The sequence below is a fragment of the Lynx rufus genome, unplaced genomic scaffold (assembly GCF_022079265.1).
Source record: "Lynx rufus isolate CCGP_SWC_20201006 ecotype Redwood Valley unplaced genomic scaffold, mLynRuf1.p SCAF_7, whole genome shotgun sequence".
Lineage (NCBI taxonomy): Eukaryota > Metazoa > Chordata > Mammalia > Carnivora > Felidae > Lynx > Lynx rufus.
Genome location: NW_025814889.1, coordinates 42,034,477 through 42,059,077, shown reverse-complemented (window position 1 = coordinate 42,059,077; position 24,601 = coordinate 42,034,477). Strand labels below are relative to the sequence as shown.

Sequence of the window (24,601 nt, the reverse complement as noted above, 5' to 3'; positions counted from 1 at the left end):
TTAAATCTTCTTCAATTACCTTCATAAGCTTTCTATAGTTTTCAGCATACAGATCCTTTACATCTTTGGTTAGATTTATTCCTAGGTATTTTATGCTTCTTGGTGCAATTGTGAATGGGATCAGTTTCTTTATTTGTCTTTCTGTTGCTTCATTGTTAGTGTATAAGAATGCAACTGATTTCTGTACATTGATTTTGTATCCTGCAACTTTGCTGAATTCATGTATCAGTTCTAGCAGACTTTTGGTGGAGTCTATCGGATTTTCCATGTATAATATCATGTCATCTGCAAAAAGCGAAAGCTTGACTTCATCTTTACCAATTTTGATGCCTTTGATTTCCTTTTGTTGTCTGATTGCTGATGCTAGAACTTCCAGATACCATATGGTTTCACTCTTATGTGGATCCTGAGAAACTTAATGGGAACCCATGGGGGAGGGGAAGGAAAAAAAAAAAAAGAGGTTAGAGTGGGAGAGAGCCAAAGCATAAGAGACTGTTAAAAACTGAGAACAAACTGAGGGTTGATGGGGGGTGGGAGGGAGGGGAGGGTGGGTGATGGGTATTGAGGAGGGCACCTTTTGGGATGAGCACTGGGTGTTGTATGGAAACCAATTTGACAATAAATTTCATATATTTAAAAAAAAATAAACAAAATCTCTATCAAAATGCCAATGGCATTTTTCACAGAAATAGAAAAAACAATCCTAAGATTCATATAAAATCACAAAAGACCTGAAATAGACAAAGCAATTATGAAAAAGAAGAACAAAACCACACACATCACATTTACTGATTTTAAACTATATTACAATGCAATAGTAAATTAAGCAGTATGGTACTGTTATAAAAAATACACACACAGGCCAATGGAATAGAGTATAGGGCCCAGCTATATATTTCTACATATATTGTCAACTAATATTTGACAAGAGAGCCAAGAACACTCAGTGGGGAAAGGATTGTCCCTTCCACAAACTGTGTTGGAAATACTGGATAACTACATGCAGAAACATGAATGTGGATCTCTGCCTTCCATCATTCACAGAAATTAACTCAAAATGAATTAAAAATGTTGACATAAGATTGATAGAGTGAAACTCCTAGAAGAAAAAATAGGAAAGAAGTTCCTTGACATTGGTCTTGGTGATGAATGATTTTTTATAGATATGACATATATTAAAAGCACAAGCAACAAAAACAAAAGTCAACAAAGTGAAACTACATGGTAAGTGGGCATTATGCCAAATGAAATAAGTCAGAGAGAAAGGCAAATACTGTATTATATCACTTATATGTAGAGTCAAAAAAATCAAATTCCTATAAATGGAGAGTACATGTTGCATACCAGAGGCTGGGGGTTGGGAGAATTGGGAAGATGTAGTTTAAGGGTACAAACTTGCAACCAGTAGGATAAATAAGTCCTGGAGAATTCATGCACAGCATAATGGCTATAGACAATAATGCTGTGTTATAAACTTCAAAGTTGCTAAAAGACTAGATCTTTATTGCTCCCCCACAAAAAATAAATTATGTGATGTGATAGAGGTGTTACCTAATGTTATAGTGGTAATCGTATTGCAATATATAAATGTATCAAATCGACACATTGTACACCTTAAATTTACACAAAATTATATGTCAATTATATCTCAATAAAAATAACTTTTTAGGCGCGCCCGGGTCGCTCGGTCGTTGAGCGTCCGACTTTGGCTCAGGTCATGATCTCACGGCTTGTGAGTTGGGGCCAACATTGGGCTCTGTGCTGACAGCTTAGAGCTTGGAGCCTGCTTTGGATTCTGTGTCTCCCTCTCTCTCTTCCCCCTACCTGCTCGCATTCTGTCTCTGTCTCTCTCAAAAATAAATAAACATTAAAAAAATTTTAAAAAGAAAAATAACTTTTTAAAATGGTGAAAACATGATCAGTACTTGTTTTGTTGATAGCAAGGGTATGATAAGCAATTTGTGTAAAACGGATTTCATTTCCAAGCACTGTAAGACATTTTCATTATTTACTCAAAGGCCTGGAAAGAATGTGAGAATAGTAGACTGGTTTATATGAAAATGAACAGAAGAAGGGGAGGCAGAGAAACAGAAATGTTGACGAAGAGGACCTAAGAGTAGAAGGGCATATACTTTCTTTTCTTTTTTTTTAATTTTTGAGACAGAGAGAGACAGAGCATGAGCAGGGGAGGGGCAGAGAGAGAGGGAGACACAGAATCCGAAGCAGGTGCCAGGCTCTGAAGCTGTCAGCACAGAGCCCAATGCGGGGCTGGAACTCACGAACGTGAGATCATGACCTGAGCTGAAGTCGGACACTGAAGTCAGACTGAGCCACCCAGGCGCCCCAGAAGGGCATGTACTTTCCAACCAGATTGCCACAGTGTAAAATGGGGATTCATTTTGTAACTGATTTGTAATCTATAGGTCCACCATGTCCGGGGAACTATAATTGATTCCCAGGTGACATGTCCATAGTGGCCATGGTAGTCTTGAGGACAAAACTTCTCTGTGATGTGATGGAAAGGAAAGACATACCTCACACTTGCTGCCCTCAGGAGTCCTTGATCTTTATAAGGCTTTCACTTACCAACCAGAAATGAGAGGAAAGACCCAATGATCGTGTTCCCTTGAGTCCATCTCACCTTTTTTTTTTCATCTTCTTGAGAATTTTTTTATCCTTCTAATCCCAATTTTCTACTCTTCTGATTCTTTGTTCTGTTGGATACTTCTCATTTCTTTAGGGCCACAATATGTTGTTCATTGGACATTGGAGACCTAGGCTTCGTTAAACCAAAAAAAGCATCTTTTCTTGGGCTATATGTGGTAGAACTGACTCCAAAACAGGGTATCTGACTGTCAATAACACCGGCTGAGCTGAACCAGCCATTGAGTCAGACTCTGGGGATGGAGAAAAGAACAGCATATTTTTTTTAACATTTATTTAACATTGAGAGACAGAGAGACACAGAGTGTGAGCAGGGGAGGGATGGAGTGAGAGGGGGAGACATAGAAGCTGAAGGAGGCTCCAGGCTCTGAGTTGTCAACGCAGAGCCCGATGCGGGGCTCGAACTCACAAACTGTGAGATCATGACCTGAGCAGAAGTCGGTCACTCAGCCAACTGAGCCACCCAGGCGCCCCATGAACAGCATATATTTTTTGATAGAACTTTTTTATAGGAGCTTTGGAGACAAAATGAGACCTAATGTCAGGAAAACTTGTAGCTCATATAAGGAGATATTTAAGAGTCAGCATGTAATCGGTGTTTGTATTTCAGAAAGTTTACGTTTTACATAGTCTCTGATGGCAGAGGAGATGTTAAACAGGATTTCTGTTGGTTCCCAGAAAATAGTGAAGCCAGGGATGGGACTATACAATTCCCTTCCTGCTGTAGGAGCCCCATTAGGGACCAGGAGAGTCCCTTGTATGGTTTGAAGAAGCTAAGGCTATTACCTGAAGGCATGAGGATCTGAACTGAGTCTTCTTTCTCCAGGGAATTGCTTTTCTCCTAGTCAGTATGCTAGTGAGTGCTCAAGGTTAGCATAGCCTCAATTCTTAAAATCAGCAGAGATATTAGATTAGCTCAAAGAATCTGGAGAGCTATCTCTGGGGTTGTAAAGACAATGCCTTTTTACTGACCGTTTGGTTTTGACCAAATGTGACCTTTAGTAACAATGAATGTTGGTTTTTCTCCTGTGGGGGAGAGACTCTGTTTTTCAAGTTCAGCGGTGGGATGTTCCAGACATATGAAGTTGGTTTTCTGAATCAGCCCCCACAACACCGAAAAGTTCAGTGAATGTCAAATCACTTCCAAAGTATCCCATAATGGATTGTGGCTGAGAGGCTACGTCAGGCTGGATCTCTGATCTATCCTTCCTATACTCTGTTACTTACCCTTTAGACTATGGGCATCTGAGTCAGACAGGGGTTGGGGAGTGGGGTGGAGGAATCAGGTGAAGGGGAGTCTGAAGAGGAGGAGAAGGCTAAATGCGTAAGCAGAAACATGTCTGCCGGCTGAAAGTCAATTCTTATAGATAATACTCCATAGAACTCACATTGTCTAAGCCAGATTGCTGGATTTGGTGGTGAAGGTGGCGGTGGTGATGAGGATACATATGTATGTGTATATGATAGGGCAGATATAGAAACTTTTCTGCCTATAAAGAAAGTCCTCCCGGGGTGCCTGGGCAGCTCAGTCAGTTGAGCATCTGATTCTTGGTTTCAGCTCAGGTCAGGGTTCAAGCCCCACACAGGGCTCTGTGCTGTGAGCACAGAGCTTGTTTGGGAGTCTCTCCCCTCCTCTCTCTCATTCTCTCTCAAAATCAATAAATAAATAAACTAAAAACAAGTAAAATAAAATCCTCCCGATATGAACTATAATTACACCCCCCCAGATAACCCCGCACTTGCAAGGTAAGCCTGACTTTGACTTTCTTTTTCTTCCCCACACACCTACAGCTCAGCTGTTTTTCTTATTTACTGTGGTCTTTCCCCAGCATTGGGTTCTTGGCAGAACTGTGTCTTCCTGCCTGTTATGTTTTTGCTTTTTTTTAAGTTTATTTATTTACCTTGAGAGCGAGAGCATGAGCGTGCAAATGGGGGAAGGGCAGAGAGGGGGGGGGAGAGAGAGAATCCCAAATAGGCTCTATCTCGCGAACTATGAGATCATGACCTGAGCTGAAATCGAGAGTCAAATGATTAACCAACTAGCTACCCGGGCGACCCTGATGTTTTCCCTTCTTACCTCTTGATCATTCTGCAACCTCACTGTGCAGCAGAGAAAAGTGATGTCAAATGTAGGTGCCCTTAGATGCACTGACATTAGCATTGAAGGCAGAAGAGGGCTAGTCTTAGAGACTTCAGGATGTGTCTCTTTGGTTAATTTTTCCCTCCCCTAGTGAGGTATTCAAGCTTGTTTGGGGACGTCCTAATGGATTCACTCTTTAGGAAGAATGCTGTGCTTAGAACATGCTTTGGGAAATTTTGTCCCTTGTAGTTCCCCCGGATCCCATATGAAATCTTGTCTCCACTGAGCCCCTGACTGAGGAGAATACAAGATATCAGTGCTTGAGCTTCCGAAAGAACAATCTAGTCACATGGCCAGAGAGCCAGCTCTTCCAGATGTGCGCCTTCGTCCCTGGCTGCTGCAGCAATGTCCCTCAACTCTCTATCCTTTCCCTCACCCTTTTTCCTCCTGTTTCAAACCCCTCCAACCACAAGTCTCTGTCTCTCTTCTTTAGGAAAGTCTATGCCTCCAAACAGGAGCGAGAGGTTCTGCTCCTCATTTCCTTGTTGTATTTCTTGGAACCTCCAGTTCCTCAGGTTTGGGCCATATGCTAATGATGGTTGTCCTTCTGTAAGCTTTGCAGGCTTTTAGGGGTTGAGGTAGACTCTCACGATGAAATGTAAAATTGGTGCTCGGATTCCAGGTTGGCCTCTCCAGCCCTGAGAACAACGAATGCCTTTCTCATTAGGCTAAGAAGAAATCCCATGTCATCAGTCAAGCGCATTTTTTTGCAGAGAGAACTTTTTTAGAATCATGTTTTTACGGAGCATGTTCGCATGTTAAAGCATTCGGTTCACATGAGTTCACCCCATCTACTTGTGACACTTCAGCTTTGGTATCATGGTGTCAAAGGTCATCAAATATTCCCCAAGCCCGCCACGTACAGGACAAGTCAGGGTCTGCCAGCTCCCTTTAGATTCTTTCTGAACACTAAATCTCTGCTTTAATAGAGGGCACATCTCAGTCTCTACACACGTGTGTGTGCATGCATACACACACACACACTCACACTCATAATTGGATCATAAAGTACACAATTTTATATACACTTTCAAAATTAACAATATTTTTTTTATTTTTTAAGGTTTATGTATTTTTGAGAGAGAGAGAGACAGAGCACAAGTGGGGGAGGGGCAGACACACACACACACACACACACACACACACAGAATCTGAAGCAGGTTCCATGCTCTGAGCTCTCAGCACAGAGACCAATGCAGCACTCGAACTCACAAACTGCAAGATCATGACCTGAGCCGAAGTTGGACGCTTTACTGACTGAGCCACCCAGGAGTCCCTTAACAATATATTTTAAATTTCTTTCTGTCAATTAAAATATCTTCTATGTCATTTGTATTGTTGCCGGTATTACACTGTATTACTGAATCATAACTTATTTTTCTAATCCCATTTGTTGTATATTTATGTTTTCAATTACAATACTGTGATGAAATTTTTATGAACATCTACATTGACCCAATAGAAAAGCCATTATTATTTCCTCAAGATAACCATTCTGAAGCCTCTGATATATATTGTCTAATAGCCATCAAAATAGCTATCAGTAGCTTTGATTTTCAACGTTAACTGAGAGCATTATTTTCTTCATAACTTTGCCATAAGTGCATTATATCATGTTTTTATCCATATTGATCCTATACACCAAAATATTGTCTTATACTGTAACCTTAAAATGTCTGTCATAACATTTCTATTTTTTCTTTAGAATGTTTTTCATTTTAGTGTTTACTTATAGGAATTCTTTAAATTTTTTTAACTTTTATTTTTGAGAGACAGAGAGAGACAGACCACAGCAAGGGAGGGGCAGAGAGAGAAGGAGACACGGACTCTAAAGCAGGCTCCAGGCTCCGAGCTGTCAGCACAGAGCCCGATGCGGGGCTTGAACCTGCAAACTGAGAGATCAGGACCTGAGCTAAAGTTAGATGCGTAACCAACTGAGTCACCCAGGCGCCCTGACTTATAGGAATTCTTTTTTTTTTTAATTTTTTTTCAATGTTTTTTATTTATTTTTGGGACAGAGAGAGACAGAGCATGAACGGGGGAGGGGCAGAGAGAGAGGGAGACACAGAATCGGAAACAGGCTCCAGGCTCCGAGCCATCAGCCCAGAGCCCGACGCGGGGCTCGAACTCACGGACCGCGAGATCGTGACCTGGCCGAAGTCGGACGCCTAACCGACTGCACCACCCAGGCGCCCCTAGGAATTCTTTATAAACTAACATCATTTACTATTTGTCTTACATATTTTCTAAATATTTCCCCCATTTTTGCATATTAATGTTTTTAGGGTTATGCATGTGTTAAGGGGCTATTGTGTGATCAAATTTATAATCCTCTACCTTTAGGATTTATGTCTTTAATGCAATGCTTCAAATGCCAATCTTCATACCACAATTACTTTCAATCAATTTTATTTTTCTATAAATAATTGTATAGTTTCACTAGAGAACATTCAAAACCTTATTACATCTCAATTTATTTTACTGTATGTAATGGTGTTATATCAATTGCACCAAATAAGAATATTTTAGATAGTGATATATGAATTTATGAATTACTTCTTCAAATTAAAAAAATTAATGTTTATTTTATTTATTTATTTTTGAGACAGAGAGACAGAGCATGAGCAGAGGAGGGGCAGAGAGAGGAAGACACAGAATCTGAAGCAGGCTCCAGGCTCCAAGCTGTCAGCACAGAGCCGGACGCGGGGCTCAAACCCACAGACCGCGAGATCATGACCTGAGCCGATGTCAGATGCTCAAACGACTGAGCCACCCAGGCGCCCCTGAACTAATTACTTCTTAAGATGCAATATTTATTACCACAAACCATTACCATTAATTTACATTTCCTTTGTTATTTTGCTGATTAACAAGAATTTAAAGGAATCATATTTTACTGGACTTTATTCATCCATTCATTCAATACATATTTATCAAGCCCCTATAGATAGTATTTAGAAAAGGTTCTCAATGCATGCTGTTGAAGAATGTGCCAGGCACTGTCCTAACAGCAGAAACACAGAGGTGAATAAGGCATGCAGAGTCTTTCTTCTCATGGAGCTTGTGTGTGTGTGTGTGTGTGTGCGTGCGTGCGCGCATGTGTGTGTGCACATGTCTGTATTTTATTTGTTGTGGAATGTGGAGAGTGATAAACAAGTAGACAGATAAAACAATTTCAGGCGGTGTTAAAGGCTATGATTTGGTCAACGTCTCAGTAACTCAGCCCATTAGATTAATTCCGAAGACTGTTATTTTCCCTTGCCACTTGGACTGAACCCAGGACTTCAGATCATCTTGTTTGGGGGCAAGATCGCTCCCAGCTGTCCCTGACCTAGCGCTTCCCCATTGTCTGCTTCTGCAGGAATGAGACCCAGGAGCTGTCCAGCAGCTGCCCCCTGCACAGGTACATCAGTCCCTCCTGCCTCCCCTGCTGGCTCCTGCCTTCCCACCAGGGGCGGTAACCGAAGGTGCTGCTGCCTTTTCAGACCAAGAGAAGCTCCGGCTCAGGGGAGGAGACACCGAGTGCTCAGGGCGAGTGGAGGTTTGGCACGATGGCTCCTGGGGCACAGTGTGTGATGACTCCTGGAGCCTGGCAGAGGCCGAGGTGGTGTGTCAGCAGCTGGGCTGTGGCTCTGCCCTGGATGCCCTGCAGAGGGCGGCATTTGGCCCGGGAAATGGGAGCATCTGGCTGGATGAGGTGAAGTGCAGGGGCAGGGAGTCCTCCCTGTGGGATTGTGCTGCCAATCCCTGGGGACAGAGCGACTGCAAGCAGGAAACAATGCTGGAATGAGGCGCTATGGTTGAGTAGAAGGACCAGGGTATTGGGTGAGGATCCAAGGACATGTGAGTTTGTATCCAGAAGTACTTCCTGTACTAACTTTGTATTGTGCCCTGGCTCAGTACAAATACAGGAGAGGCCCTTGCCTGACCTGGGATCTGGGAGAGAACAATAGGACTCTGATGTAGGTGTAGCCTATGGCTTTTCCAGGCCAAGTCAATACAGTGATCCCATTCTCCTTCTCTTCTCGCCAGGTGTGAGGACAACCATTCTCCCCCATTCATGGAAGTAAGTGGTTCTTCTGTCCTGAACTATGTCAAAGAGGAGACACCCATATTTTTAGGGACCTGCACTATGGAATCTACATATTTCTGGGAAAATTGACCATTTCAGTATAGGAAAGGCCTAATGATAAGGTGTTCATAGTCCTATTAAGTTGTGACAGCTGCAATGCTCCAAAGATTTACTGGCTTTAATTTTATAAAATTCCCTTAGAACCAGATTCAGAAGAGAGTTGACACAGCTCAGGGCAGGACCTAGGTCGATCACATCTTGGGATTCAGACAAATCCACTGTATCTGAACGGTGATTTCATGGTCTTGAGGACTCAGGAGGTGACTGGGATAAGGGGGATTCTCTTGGGCTTATGGCCTTCTCTAAAATCTCATGGCCCTCTTTTCTCCTCAGACAACAATTCAGGCTCAGCTCTTTTCCCTGGCATTTTTTCCCTACCTGGGATCCTCTATACCAACCTAGGGGAACTTCTTTCCCCAGTCCTCATCATCCCAGTGATTCAGCTCTGCAGATCGTGAGCAGAGCACTAAGGCAGGCCTTAAGGATGCTAAATGATCTGGAAAGTAGTGGGAAGACTATGAAGCCAGGTGGGATATCAAGAAAAGTGCACAAGTATTGGTCTCCATCCTCATTATCTAGCAGAACTCCACCTTCCCTACAATGGAGTTCAAGATTTGAAAGAATTCAATCCTTGGTCCTGGGTTGAATGTAAAATCTCTCAAAAATTATGACTTCTTATGTGAACATGTTAGTGGAAACTGGAAAACTAAGGGAAACTGAAAACTTATAGTAGCCAGCTTTCTATTTGGGCTTTGTTGACATCACGCATCAGAAGTAAAATATAATAATCTTGGTGGGCATACTTTATTCCATCATTGAATTCATCATTTTCCTATGGCAAATGGCCATGTATGTTGCACCAGGAGAATCCTTGAGCACCTTCCAATCCCCATGTCCTGCCAAAAATTATGAAGATTGCAAAAGTGAGTGTAGGTTGGACCGCCGCCCCCCAACAACATCCAGAGCCATCAATTAAGTATAATAGGTTGGGCTTGGTAAGAATGAGGGTATGAGTATGGACCAAGTTTAGAGTCCCCTGTCTAAGAAAGAGAGACCTGGAACATTTGAGAGCCTAGGGCAAAGTAATGCCTTGAGTAGCCTATAGAGGAAGTGAGAAAACAGGTCAGTTTATTCACCTTGTATTTCCTTTGGGAGAAACTGAATCAACATGAAACTTGCTAAATTATCATCAAAGCAAGAAGTACTTTATTCAGAATATTTCATTTTAAGTAATTTCCATATAATACCATTATAGGGCAGCACTACTCTATTGAAATACAGGCAATTAGAATATCTGAGGCCTCATCTCATTTTTAATGCAACATCAGGTGAAAACCATGGTAGATGTTCAAGGGGCATTTAGTTCAACGTCATCATACCCCGGGTCACCTTCTTCCCCCTGGAGCAGCCAGGGACTATCTTCTTTCCCAGGACTAGCTACCTCTTCAGAGAACCGCAGAGAAGAGCCTGAAACAGCAAAGAGAAGTTTGACTGGAACTGTGACAAAGTGATAGGACAGTGCCCCACGGTGGAAGCAAGTTAAGTAAGTGGTGATGACAAAGCATCCCTGGAGACCCAGTAATGCTCAAGGAAGCTCAGACAATTTAATATTAGTTATAGCGAAAATATATCAAGGTTATCCTATCAGAATCCAGTCCATATGGGTTTCTGGGGCCTCAGCTCATCTGGGAAATGCTGTTATCACAGATCTATGGCCAACACAGGGGCTCTCTGAAGACATGTTTCTCAGCAAATGGATGGCCCAAGAATGGTGAAAATCATAAGAAGGGACATGAAAATTTCTCCTCTCACAATGTACAGGTCTGAATTCAGAAGGAAAAGGACAGGAGACCTAGGAGAAATCTCAGGTCCTCACTGGATGTTCAACTCTGCTCTTGTGTCCCCAGATGCCCATAGAAACAATCACAGGATCCTTCCTTCCATAAATGCCACCTCTCCAGGAATCACATGGGCCTTCAGATGGAAAAATACTCTTCTCTGGAGAATGAATGTCTTCATTTGACCATTGAAATGTCTGGAGCAGATTGGCTCCAGTTATCCACAGACAACTGCCCACAAATCCAGTCTCTATACTCCATCACCATGGCTTTAATATTCAAGGCCACCATATATCATAGACTTTGTACATATTAGGGCTAACATATGATTACAGAGCATCTCAAATGATCAAAATGCCTCACAAATTCCAGTATTCCAATATTTCTTACATCTCTAAATGCCTTTCACATATGAGACAGTGCAACAATGTTATTAGAACAGTTGCTCTATCTTTGGATTTGGTAAGTTAATCTATAAGTCTTAATGCAAGCACATGAAAGACGAAGTTATGGAGACTCCGATACCAAGAACACAGAGTGATTCCTCCCTCCCCAAGGAATGTGCCAGCACTAAAGAAAGGAAGATGGTTGAAGGATATGAGGTCATCCAAATTTTGAATCTATAGGAAGGGCGGGCAATGAGGATCTCAAATTCACCCTTTCCAAGACAGAGACAAAAGATTACAGGAGATCAGCTAACCCCACTCACCTGTCTGAGAGGCCATCATCCCATTCTCCTCAGGGGGCACGTCCCCCTCGATCATCCAAGAGGCAGGAAGAGCCTCAGGCACCGGTACCTCTTCAGCATTATCATAATCCTCAACAGGAGTGTCAGTCCCCTGAGCTGGGGTTTTAAGAGCAGACCAGGGGGTCAGATGAAACCACAGTAAATGGGTTGGCCTAGGAAATATCTGAAATCCTTCTGCTGCAGAGATTCTGAAGGCTGCTAAAGTAGAGGCACTAACTACCCACTCCCTGTTTTAACAGGTCTCATCCAAGGTCATATATTTCACTCTGATGTGTCCGTAAGCCAGAAAAATGACCCAAACACCTCAATAGTCCCTTATTAAAACTACATATTTCAGAGAAACTCTTACACCAATGGATTACTAAATATTTTGTCAGTTACACTTTCCAGACGATATTTTTCAAAACAATGTGTGTGAGTTGTGACTGAATGAGGATGGTGTTGAACACAGAGAGCCCGGCCTCAACGTGAGGCATGTTCAGAGCAACCAGAGAAGGAGGAGAGAAGAGACCTCTCTAATCCTAGTCAAAGGAAGACGGTCCCTCTTGGATCTCATCTCTAGGAGGGAAAGCCCCCTGCCCCTAATATCCAGCCAAGGCAGATCCACCCGTACTACCTGGAGCAGATTTAAAGTCACTGTCCTCCTCACCATCCCCAGTGTCATATGACAGGGTAGTCACTGAGTCCTCTGACAGGGACGCTAATGTGGAGACAAACATCACAAAACAAGCAGAACGTGCCTTCTCACGCCCGTGGGACCTGTGGTAAGGCTGAAAAGAAATGCTGGAGCGGGCAAGGCTCCCGTAGAATAAAGAGAAGGCTCAGCGTTCACAGGGGCTCAGGAGGGGCCCATCCTGCAGCCTTTGGAGGGGCTGCTTCTGTGAGCCTGGGGCACATATGGGGTCTGGCACGTTCTGAGAAGACGTGGCTCGCAGACAGCAGGGACCAGAAGTCCCAGGAAAGCAAAGTAGGGATACACACCAGTGCCGCCCAGCAGATCTTCCTTCATTGTCACAAGATGATCGATCTCCTCGTACACAGCCTCACTGAGAGCATCTTCGAAACTGGATAAGGCTGAGCAAACCACCAGCAAGTGAGAGATCGCCACCTGAGTTCATCCCTGAACCAACAGGCTAATCGTTCTTCCCAAGGCTCACAGGTGGAGAAGCCCTCGGGGCTGCCAGGATGCCTTCATAGTCTCCAACCCCATGCACCGTATCTGCATCCCTTGCCTACCCTGTGTCCACAGCTCAGCTCCTATCCCTTCCTGTCCCACATAGAAGCCATGACTTACGAGGGTTCACACTCCAACCCTCAAAGCCTCTGTAGATTCAGCCTTTACAGTTTAACGTAGAGCAGCTGGAGTTTTTCAAACACGGTTTCCCCCCGACCTCATGCCTGGCCCCCCCTCCTGCTTCCACACACTTTCCATGTTACCCAGTACCCCCTGTAGCCCACCTCTGATCGCTGCTCTCCATCTGTACAGCTGAGTTACCAGGATCATGAGGACCAGGAAGAGAAGGGCCCCCAGGATGAAGCAGAGCATCTCAGACAGGGAGAAGATGCCACGGACAGGATTTGGGCCTGGTCTGGTCCCTAAAGAGAATAAAACCAATGGCCTCGGGAAACTCCTTTAGCATTTCCAGAGGTACCCAGGATGAGGAAGTCCCAGACTCAGGCATAACAGGACTGACCACGACCCTGGTGGGCACTCCAAGCCTTGTCCTGAGATAAATTCAACTCCACTCCAGTGAGGTCCAAGGGAGCGCTAGGATTATCAGAGAGCTTCCCTGCTGCAACAGCCTCTGAGCACCAAGCCACACAAATGCAGCTCCCTTTCTTTGGGCTTCACCAGACCAGAGCATCAAACAGCTCCTGGAATAGGCATCTTGCCTCTGAGCAGCGACACTCAACAGACAAATGGGAAATCCTGAGATCCTGCAGCACGGGAACCAGCCTGCCTTGGCCCCAGGGCAAGAGAAACTTCTGGCGCAGTGGGCCAACGAAGGGAAAGCTTCCCCAAGGAAAATGCCCTAAGACTTCCCCACCAGCCAATGGCTCCTCAGTATCTTTCTTTTTCTGAGTTGGCTAATTCCGTCAGATTCCACAGAACAAGTCCCCAGAATCTGAATACTGCGGCACTGTACCTGCTATAGAAGACAGCAATGCTTTTCTTTCACCTAGAGGGAAAAACAGTACAGGAATTGGCCAGAGTGCAGGGCCGTCCATTTTCCCCACCTTAGTCCCTGAAATCACCCCTAGATTACCACAACATCAATGTGGAGTCCTCCCCCGCCCCTCCATCCGGGACTCACAGCACCTCGATGCTTTCAGAATGCAAACTTCCGAGGACAACCCTGGCCCACCCCGTTGGCCCACCCCTGCCCCAGCTCAACCAGAACCGCTCACCAGAGCACCTCACTCCAGCATCCTCCTCGTGCTTGCAGTCGCTCTGTCCCCAGGGATTGGCAGCACAATCCCACAGGGAGGACTCCCTGCCCCTGCACTTCACCTCATCCAGCCAGATGCTCCCATTTCCCGGGCCAAATGCCGCCCTCTGCAGGGCATCCAGGGCAGAGCCACAGCCCAGCTGCTGACACACCACCTCGGCCTCTGCCAGGCTCCAGGAGTCATCACACACTGTGCCCCAGGAGCCATCGTGCCAAACCTCCACTCGCCCTGAGCACTCGGTGTCTCCTCCCCTGAGCCGGAGCTTCTCTTGGTCTGAAAAGGCAGCAGCACCTTCGGTTACCGCCCCTGGTGGGAAGGCAGGAGCCAGCAGGGGAGGCAGGAGGGACTGATGTACCTGTGCAGGGGGCAGCTGCTGGACAGCTCCTGGGTCTCATTCCTGCAGAAGCAGACAATGGGGAAGCGCTAGGTCAGGGACAGCTGGGAGCGATCTTGCCCCCAAACAAGATGATCTGAAGTCCTGGGTTCAGTCCAAGTGGCAAGGGAAAATAACAGTCTTCGGAATTAATCTAATGGGCTGAGTTACTGAGACGTTGACCAAATCATAGCCTTTAACACCGCCTGAAATTGTTTTATCTGTCTACTTGTTTATCACTCTCCACATTCCACAACAAATAAAATACAGACATGTGCATACACACATGCGCGCACGCACACACACACACACACACACACAATCAGAAGTAGGTCATAAAGAATTTTAGGAGAGGTAAAAGCATTTAAATTGTGAAGGGGATGTCTCACCAAGGAAATGACATTTAATGTAAAAACTGAATGAGGAGGGGCACCTGGGTGGCTCAGGTCATGATCTCACAGTTCGTGGGCTTGAGCCCCGCATTGGGCTCTGCACTGACAGCCTGGAGCTTGCTTCGCATTCTGTGTCTCCCTCTCTCTCTGCCCCTCCCCTGCTCACCCTCTGTCTCCGTCTCTCAAAAATGAATAAACATTTTTTAAAAACTGAATGATGAGAAGTTGACAAGTAAGCAAAGCAGATAGAACAGCTAGTGCGAGGTCTTAGGATGAACAGTGCCATCTGCCTGGTAAAAGAATACCGAGGCATTAAAGGATGGCCAGCCTGCCTTCCCTTACTTCCCGCAGGCCTGGCTATTTCAGGGACACAAAGAGAGTCAATATGTGTACCGACTGAGTGGAAGAGTGTTCCCAGAAAAAGACTGAGTGATGGGTAGGGAACAGATCATATATAGCTTTGTCAATCAGTATAGGAACTCTGAGTTTTACCTTAAGTTGAACATGAAGCCCCTGGAGGTTTATAAGCAAGAGACAGGATAAACACTAATTTTTAAAACTTCTCTCTGACAGATGATAAGGCACTAAGATGATACTGACAATGGAAGGTATAGAAGCACTGAGGATATGGGAAGCACTTCATATGGGAAGTAGAGGGTGAGGGAAGTAAAGAAATTAAGGCTGACTCCTATATATTGAGCTTAAGTAACTGAGTAATCGTAGCGATGTTAACTGAAATGGGGAATACCGTGGGGAGGAAAAATCAGGAGCAGGAATTGAGAAGGTGGACTCAAATATTCTGCTTTAGACTAAATTTGAGCAGCCCGCTGATACTCAAGTGGAGATGTCAGGTAGCAAAGGACTATATGAGTTTGTATTAAGAACAGAGATCAGCTGTGATGGTATATATTTGAAAATTGTTAGTGCAGCGATGCTGTTTGGGCCATGGGCCTTAGGGAGGGAGTATAGCCAAGAAGGATAGACAGTCTGATACTGAGCCCTGAGAGTCTCCAAGATCTAGAGGCTGAGCACAGGAGTTACAACTCTGTAAGCATAAGAACAGCAATGAGGCAGAATTGGAACAACGATCAATGAGGTAGAGTGACTGTCAGGAGGCGTTAAAAACGAGAAGGAAAGAGGGGCGCCTGGGTGACTCAGTCAGTGGAGCGTCCGACTTTGGCTCAGGTCATGATCTCGCGGTTTGTGAGTTCGAGCCCCGCGTCGGGCTCTGTGCTGACAGCTTGGAGCCTGAAGCCTGCTTCAGATTCTGTGTCTCCTCCTCTCTCTGCCCCTCCCCTGCTCATGCTCTGTCTCTCTCTGTCTCTCAGTAATAAATAAACGTTAAGAAAAAAAATTCTTTTTTTAAATGAGAAGGAAAGAGAAGTCAGCCTGTTGAATGCTGCCAAACGGTCATGAGTAAGGAAGACAGAAAAGTTTGCTACATTTCATTACCTTACCAATTCGGAGGAATGGTGGACCCTACCACTTAATTGGGATGAGTTTAGACCAGTAAAAGACAGAAAATTGTGAAAACAATGAGTGATTACTGACCGTCCTTTTACATTTTTTTTAATGTTTATTTACTTTTGAGACAATGCGAGAGACAGACTGCAAGCAGTGGAGACAGAGGGGCAGACAGAGGGAGCCACGGAATCCTAAGCAGGCTCCAGGCTCCGAGCTGTCAGCCCAGAGCCTGACGCAGGGCTCGAACTCACGGACCGTGAGATCCTGACCTGAGCCGAAGTCAGCCGCTCAACCAACTGAGCCACCCAGGCGCCCCACTGACTGTCCTTTTAGAAACTTGGCTGAGGAGGGGCGAGAAGAGGGATAGGCGGCAGCTAGGAAGGGAACTGGAGTCAAGGAAAACTCCGCAGGTATTTTTCAAGATGTGAGATACTCAAGCCCATATATACATTGATGAGAATAAACCAGGGGACAGGGAGGAAGTTGATGGTACCAGGAAGAGGGCATAACGGAAGTGAAGACTTTGACAAGTGCAATCAGGCCCCACAGCCTGAGCAGAAGACCTGGCCTAAGGTAAGGACGGAGGCCACTGAGCCAGGAAGCCAAGCAAGCAGAAAGTGCGCACAGAGACCACAAGTGAGTAGATTTGGTAAAAGGGAGATGAGGGGTTCACAGCTGACTGTTCTAATTTCTTAGCGAGGTAAGAGGCAAGATCATGACTTGAGAACAGATGGTGGGGACCCAGGTGTTGACAACGTGTGGAGAGCAGAAAACATGTAAAATATAATTTTAAAGATAGGGCAAGCCCACATATTGGAGGACTCCGGGGACACTGGGGAATGCCCACTAGAGACTGTCCGTGAGTTCCAAAGTAGACTGGCGCCACGACTGTGGGCCATTTCCCACCTTTCCGTTAGTCAAGTGCAGACAAGCAGTACTCTAACCAGATCTGGAGTTTGCCAGGTGAGGTTGACAAAGAGGAGGCGAGGGAGTTGAATAAGTTAAAGGCGAATGGTTACAATGCTGGATCATATTATCTCATTTGGCTAAGAAAAAAAAAATGTGCAGACATGGAGAAGACTAGAAAAGTAAGAAAAATGGTTAGGGGGAAAGACTGGGCATCTCCAGGAGGACAAGAAATGACTTGAAATGGAGCATTCTAGGTTAGGAGCCGTAAGTTTAAGAGGCACTGGCCAGAGACTGAAATACAGAAATCAAGATTTCCAGGTATACAGTTATTGGTGGTCAGTAGTGTTTAAATAGGCAGAGATAGGCTGGAAGGAAAGGTGCCTGGAAATGAGGAAGTCAACGAACTGCGAGGCCAGGGTGCTGTCTTGGTTGTGTTTAAGGGCATTGAAGGACCCCCCCACCGGTTCCAGGAGTAAGACAGAGATGAACAACTTGGTGAGCGTGGTGCTGCAGTCTTCGGTGGACAAGGGGAAGTGGCCAGAAGGTTAGGATGATGACAGCAACAAGCGCGAGCTGTGGGCGGTGTTGTCTCGTGGCGTGAATTTCCAGCAGTTGGGTGTTGAGAAGACAGACAGGAGAGGAGTTGTTGAAAGTGACACCGGCGAGCCAGAAGCATACCTCCTCCAAGTCCCAGCCCAGAGAAAAGAGTGTTTTCAGAGAGAAACAAAGAGCCTCCAGGTGACAGGCAAATCAGTGTTCCCAGGGAAAAGTCGGGTTTTGATCAGAACATGAAAGTGAAGGGAACATTGAGGGCATAAGGGAGTTTGAAGATGTCGGGCTCCAAATTCCAGCAGGCTCTGCAGAACATTTCGGGAGAGCGGGTGAAGGGGACAGATTAAGTACATGGTGGTCAATGAAAGGCCCAGAGGATACAGGATCAGCCATGAAGACTGGGATCCTACGGCCTCTGAGAAGAGCTAAATTCAAGCAGAAAGACATGGGGGCATGAGGTCACTGACCTCTCAGTTCCCCAGGATGCAGCAGCCAAGAAGATAAGCAAATTCCTCTCAAACAGGAATGTCTTCCTGGGCCCTGCCTCACAGAGGTCTCTGGTTCTGTACTGCTCTCCAAGGTCACCCTGTACCGCTCTCCCTCCCTCTTTTCTGCTCTGGTCCTGATGGGATTTTTCTCAGTGCCTCAAAGACACCATGTTTCCTCCCACCTCAGCACCCACACTGACCCAAGTGATCTCTCCACTTTCTTCCTTTGACATACTCTTACTCAGCCTTCAGGTTTCCACCTAAGTATGAGTTCTTCCCTTACCCAATTCCACACTTCCATGGCACTTTCTAGCTCTTCATGAAATTTCTGTTGAACAAGAGTTTTCAACGCTGGATTGTAAGCTCCGTGATGGCGAAGACTACATTTTCTTCTCTTCTCCATCCTCCTGCACGCAGCATAAATTTGTGCCTACAAGGCACTCAATTACTCTCTACCAACAGACTGACTGAAAAACTAGTCTGACTGGTGTCAATGCATTCCAGAGTAAAATACCATCAGCTCAAGAAACAATCAGGAAATGTCTGGATGGCTCAGTAGTTTAAGCATCCAATTCTTGATTTCGGCTCAGGTCATGATCTCACAGTTGTGGGATAGAGCCCCAAGTTGGGGCTTAGCATGGAGCTTTTTTAAGATTCTCTTCCCTCTTCCTCTGCCCTTCTCCCACTCACACAGGCACACACACCCATTCTCTCTCTCTCTCTCTCTCTCTCTCTCTCTCTCTTAAAAAAAAAAGAAAAACAATCAGGATTGATTTTACTTTAACCTGTTGGGCTATTCCTAATTAACTGTTCCTAATTAATTAGCAATTGCTTAGAAAGTTTATCAGGGTATTACTTATTCTTTCTGGTACCTTTCATATAAACTCCTATTGGCACAGGTTTCCTTATTTTTTCCTTCAAAACAACATTGGAACATGTGAATCAAATCATCATCCAAACTTCATTTTGTAGTCTCATACTGAACCCATCCCTTAGATTCGAAGACATAAAATCTCACTAACAACATCCTGCAGGACTGGGACGGACACATAGAAACTGTAAGTTACCTGCACACGAGATATAAGCTTCCTCTTTTGCAGAGCATGATCTGTGTTTCCACGGGCCAGAAGGACATTGCCAGAGAGAGAAATCGGTTTTCCGACACTGGATTTGATCCACCCACCGAAGCCTAGAACCCTCCCTGGGAACTACGGAAGAGTCGAGGGTCCCACTGTCTCCACAGCCAAGCTGTCTACAGATGATGGACAAGGTCATGGGTGTCATGGGGCTGTGGCAGACACTGCCCCAGGTCCCGTTGTAGAAAACTTCCGGCCACCCGGCACACTCCTGGTCCTCGCTCACCATCCTGAGGTTCAGGAAGTCTACATCGAAAGGAGAGAGAGGGGGAAACAATCCACAGTAAACATTCCACTCAAATGCTCTTGATTTTTTTTTTCTCTCCATGCCAGAGATGGTGAACGTTCATCGCTGACTCTGCTGAGGAAGCACCCACGGGATGACAAGGCTGAAATCTGTCTCCCTTCTACCTGCTTTTGTCTGTTTGTGTCTGTCTTTCTATTTCCACCACAATGACGTAATGGACTATGAACAGAGAGGGCACTCTCCACGGAGGGCAAGCTGAATCCTGCTTCCTGACAAAACTTCTAACAGAGCCTGGGAAAGAGAGTGTGGAAAGTGGGATGCTGGCAGAATAACGCCCCCTCAAAGGTGTTGTGTAAATATGTTACCTTACATGGCAAAAGAGACTTCGCAGATGTGATCAGGTTAAGGACCTTGGGATGGTGACATTAACCATAATGGGATATGTGGAATATAACCATAGTGGAATAGTGTGGGTTAAGCAGGTGAGCCCAAATCCAATCACATCCCTAAAACCGGGAAGACTTTTCCAGCTTCAGTCAGAGGGAAACGTGACTATGGAAGAATGGGAAGAATGCTCAGAGGGAGCAACGTGGTCAGCCTGAAGAAAAAGAGAGGGAGCTAACTACCAGCCAGGGAATGCACACGGCCTTAAGAAACTAGCAAAGATGGAGAAAAGGGATCTCCCCTAGAGCCTCCAGAAAGAATGCTGCCCTGCTGACACGTTGGTTGGAGCCCAGCGAGACCCTTGGTAGACTTCTAACAAACAAAACTCTAAATTCATAAATTTGTGGGGCGCCTGGGTGGCTCACTCGGTTGAGCGTCCGACTTCGGCTCAGGTCATGATCTCGCGGTCCATGAGTTCGAGCCCCGCGTCGGGCCCTGTGCTGACAGCTGGGAGCCTGGAGCCTGCTTGGATTCTGTGTGTGTGTGTGTGTGTGTGTCTCTCTCTCTGCCCCTCCCCCGCTCGCGCTCTGTCTCACTCTCAAAAATGAATAAATGTTAAAAAAATTGTTTTTTAATTTAATAAATTTGTGTGGTTTCTACCACTAACGGTGTGGTCATGCATTTCAACAGCAATGGGACCTCAAGACTTCGCCGCCACGGAAAACTGAAGAGCGGGCCCTGCTTTCGAATGGAAACTGTAGGAAATGGCTGTCAGGAGGTCTTGCTGAGAAGGAAGGACCTCAACCCCAGCTGCCACAGGAGGAAAAGAAAGCATCTAAGCTTCACATCTGCTAGAAAGCCCGGCACTGGGGCAGGAAGCTTTCTTCTCCTCTGGCCCTTTCAGCAACACCCCCTCAGGGCTCAGCCTCCCCTCCTGCAAAGCCCCCACCTCCTCGCCCAACCTGCAGACGGGGTGCGGGCCGACCTGAGCAGATGACCCCGGCGTCTTCCTTGTGCCTGCAGTCGTGCTGCCCCCAGCCCCGGGCGGGGCACTTCCAAATGTGAGACTCCTTTCCTGTGCAGTTCACGTCGTCCAGCCAGATGGAGTCTGATCCCGCCCCGAAGTGAGCGGAGACCGTGGCATTGAGGGCCTCGCCGCAGCCCAGCTGTCTGCACACCACGTGGGCGTCGTTCAGGTCCCAGCTGTCATCACAGACGGTGCCCCAGGAGTCCTGGTAGCGGATCTCCACTCTGCCAGCGCAGGGACCGCCTCCGTCCACCAGGCGGAGCTGTCTGTGATCTGAGGGGAGAATCAGGCCACTGGGGCATCGAACAGGAAACGGGAAGGGCTTTCTGGTCCGGTGGGACCCCTTACCTGAGCAGTTGGGAGCACTCTCCCGTGAACCCGCAGAGGCCGCCGGCTCAGACACAGAGTCGTCGCACTGGGGCAGTACCTGGGTCTGGTTTCCTGCAGAAACAGCAAGGTCAGAGGGTTACTAGGGTTGGAGAACAGGAAGCTGACTTAAACTAAATATGGAACCTGTGGCCGGGGTCTGAGATGAAAGCTGTTACGTGAGAGTAATGTTATCATAATGGTAGAATTCACTTCCTGCTTCTGACAAGGCCAAGATTTGTCTTTCAAGCCAAGTGCGGCACTAAGCATGAATTGTAAAATGTGGGAATGTATCGGGGCACCTGGGTGGCTCAGTCGGTTTAATGTCCTACCCTTAGGTTTTGGCTGAGGTCGTGATCTCACTGTTGATGGGTTCAAGCCCCTCATTGGGCTCTGCGCTGGCAGCACTGAGCCTCCTTGGGATTCTCTCTCCTCTCTCTCGGCCCCTCCCCCACTCACGCTGTCTCTCTCTCTCTCTCTCTCTCTCATAATAAATAAATAAACTTAAAAAAAAATAAGTGGCAATATATCAGTACTGCTTGAAAGCGTTGAAGATCTACCAAGGCAGTGAGAATTTGGGGAGCCAAGCTCTAAGAGAAAAGACGGCCAGAGGTGAGCCACTTCCCCTCGAGGCCTTTGTCAATTCCAAGACTCTAGCCAAGATGCGGAAAGGTTCAGCACAGGTTTTGCCAGACTCACAGGGCTCTGGGAATAAAAGAATAATTGAGGGTCACCCAAGGAGGAGGCACCCTATTAACCAGAGCCCTTGAACCATAGAAAGAAAACTGAACTAAAAGTAGACTATTCCTCACAAGGACAGATGCACAGCATCTAATTATGCAATTCCTTTAGATAAGGTGATCTGGCCATAAACAGGTGCCAGGAGGAAGCAAAGTAAAATCCTTTCTGAAGGATTTCTATAATGTTTCATCTATGATGTCTGCCAATCAAAAATGCCCAGGCAGAGGGGCACCTGGCTGGTTCAGCCAGTAGAGCATGAGACTCTTGATCTTGGGGTCATGAGTTGGAGCCCCACGCTGGGGTAGAGATTACATTAAAAAATTAAAATCTAAAAATAATAATAACCGGGAATAAAAGAGAAGAGATTTGACAAAAATCCAGGAGGATAAAAGAGGCATTGGAAAGAAATGTACAGGGTATCCAGTTGTTGGAGTTACCTGACAAGGAGTTTAAATTACCACGAATGAAATGTTTGTGGGGGCGCCCGGGTGGCTCAGTTGGTTACGCGTCTGACTCTTGATTTCAGCTCAGGTCATGATCTTACTTCATGAGATCAAGACCCACATCCACTGACAGCATGGATCCTGCTTGGGATTCTCTCTCTTCCTCTCTCTGTCCCTGCCATCCCCCATCAAAAATAAATAAACTTTTTAAAAATTTTATTTAAAAAAAATGCATCTAAAAGATGTATAGGATATACTAAGATATATATTGCCAAATTATCTTCCAGGAATTTTGTAGTCTTTTGCTCTTCTACTAAACTGTATTTTTCTACTACCCCATACCTACCACTAACATCAAATATCTTAATATTTTTAAATCACTGTCAACATGGTAAAATAATCTCTACTTTGAAAAAAGACGAATCCAATTTGCACTCATGCAGGATGGAATCTAACATCAATTTACCATGCTTGTACACGATTTCATTCTCCTGACTATGGCCACAACTCAAATTGGAAGGAGATTCTACATAATAACTGGCTTGTATTCTTTAAAAAATGTCAATGTCATGGGGTGCCTGGGTGACTCAGTCAGTTGAGCGTCTGACCCTTGATTTCGACTCAGGTCACGATCTCACAGTACATGGGATCGAGCCTCGCTTTGCACTCCATGCTGAGCATGGAACCTGCTTAAAAGACTCTCGCTTTCCTTCTGCCCCTCCACCCTGCTCATGCTCTGTCTCTCTAAAAAATAAGTCAATGTCATGAAATACAAAGTGAGATTCAGGAAGTGTCCTTTATTAGAGAAGACTAAGGGGTATGACAACTGAATGTAGCATATTACCTCACCTCTTTTTTTGCCGCGAAGTATGTATTTGGGACAGTTGTGAAATTCTGAATAAGGCTTGTGAACTAGATAATAGAATTATCACAATGCTAATTGATCAAGAGATGAATGGATAAAGAAGATGCATCATATATATAATGTAATATTATTCAACCATGAGAAAGAAGGAAATTCTGTCATTTGGGACACCAGGGATGGATAGTGATGGCATTATGCTAAATGGAATAAGTCGGAAAGAGAAAGATGGGTAGTGCATGATATCATTTTTATGTGGAATCTAAAAACAATCAAAATCATAGAAATATGGAATAGAAAAGCTGTTGCCAGGGGGCGTGGGGTGAAGGAAATAGGAAGAGTTTTATAAAAACGTACAGACTTCCAGTTATAAGATGAATAAGTTCTGAGTGTCTAATGCATAACACGGTGACGACAGCTGATAACACCATATTGTATAATTGAAATTTGCTATAAGAGTTGAACTTAAATGTTCTCACACACACACACAAAGATAAATGTGTGAGGCTGAATCTGTATTAATTAACTAGAATGGGGGAATCGTCTCACAATGTACATGCATATCCAGTCACCATATTGTACCTTTCAAATGTCTTACAATTTTGTCAGTGACACCTCAGGAAAGCTGAAATTTAAAAATATTTTTGCTTAAAAAAAAAACATGATTACAGTTTGATTGAGGTGGGATTTAATCTACAGATGAATTTTGAGGTAACCAACTTTGACAATATTTAGTATTTTCAACTCATTTATATGGTGTGTCTGTCCATTGTTTACATCTTCTTTAATTTCTCTTGAAGATCTTTTATGTCTTTGATTAGCTTTTCTCCCCAGTATTTTATGTTTTGATCTTTTTGTGAGTAGTACAGCTTTTTATCTATTTTCTATTTATTGATACTATTTATTAAGAAAATTATTTTTTGCATATATTTTGTGCATGGGCTTGTACTTAGCAATGTTATAGTTAGACTATAACTTCTAATAATCTAACTGTAGATTCTCTTGGGTTTTCTTGCAATCATGCAGTCTATAAATAATTGTTTTGTTTCTTCCTTTCTAATTCTTATACTTAAAAATTTTTTGTGCTCTAGTAAACTGTTGGATAACAATGGTGATAGATATTAATATCATCTCTCTCATCTGAGGGAAAAATATTTCAATATTTCACCATTAAGTGTGACATTTTCACCAGATTTTTTTAATGAGGCCTTTGTAGACTGAAGAAAGTTCCTTCTATTTTCAAT

The 24,601-nt window shown here is 44.9% G+C and overlaps 1 protein-coding gene across 1 annotated transcript in view; it reads right to left on the bottom strand.

The window, feature by feature from the left end:
- Positions 1 to 10,146: 10,146 nt before the first annotated feature.
- The window catches only part of LOC124502477 (antigen WC1.1-like), a 58,543-nt gene continuing 44,088 nt past the window's right edge, over positions 10,147 to 24,601 (bottom strand). The window contains 10 exon segments of the mRNA XM_047067156.1: positions 10,147 to 10,403; positions 11,484 to 11,618; positions 12,504 to 12,596; positions 12,981 to 13,118; positions 13,670 to 13,702; positions 13,932 to 14,246; positions 14,329 to 14,370; positions 19,219 to 19,533; positions 20,904 to 21,218; positions 21,294 to 21,386. Coding sequence (XP_046923112.1) covers positions 10,261 to 10,403; positions 11,484 to 11,618; positions 12,504 to 12,596; positions 12,981 to 13,118; positions 13,670 to 13,702; positions 13,932 to 14,246; positions 14,329 to 14,370; positions 19,219 to 19,533; positions 20,904 to 21,218; positions 21,294 to 21,386 — 1,622 coding nt within the window. The 3' untranslated portion in view covers positions 10,147 to 10,260.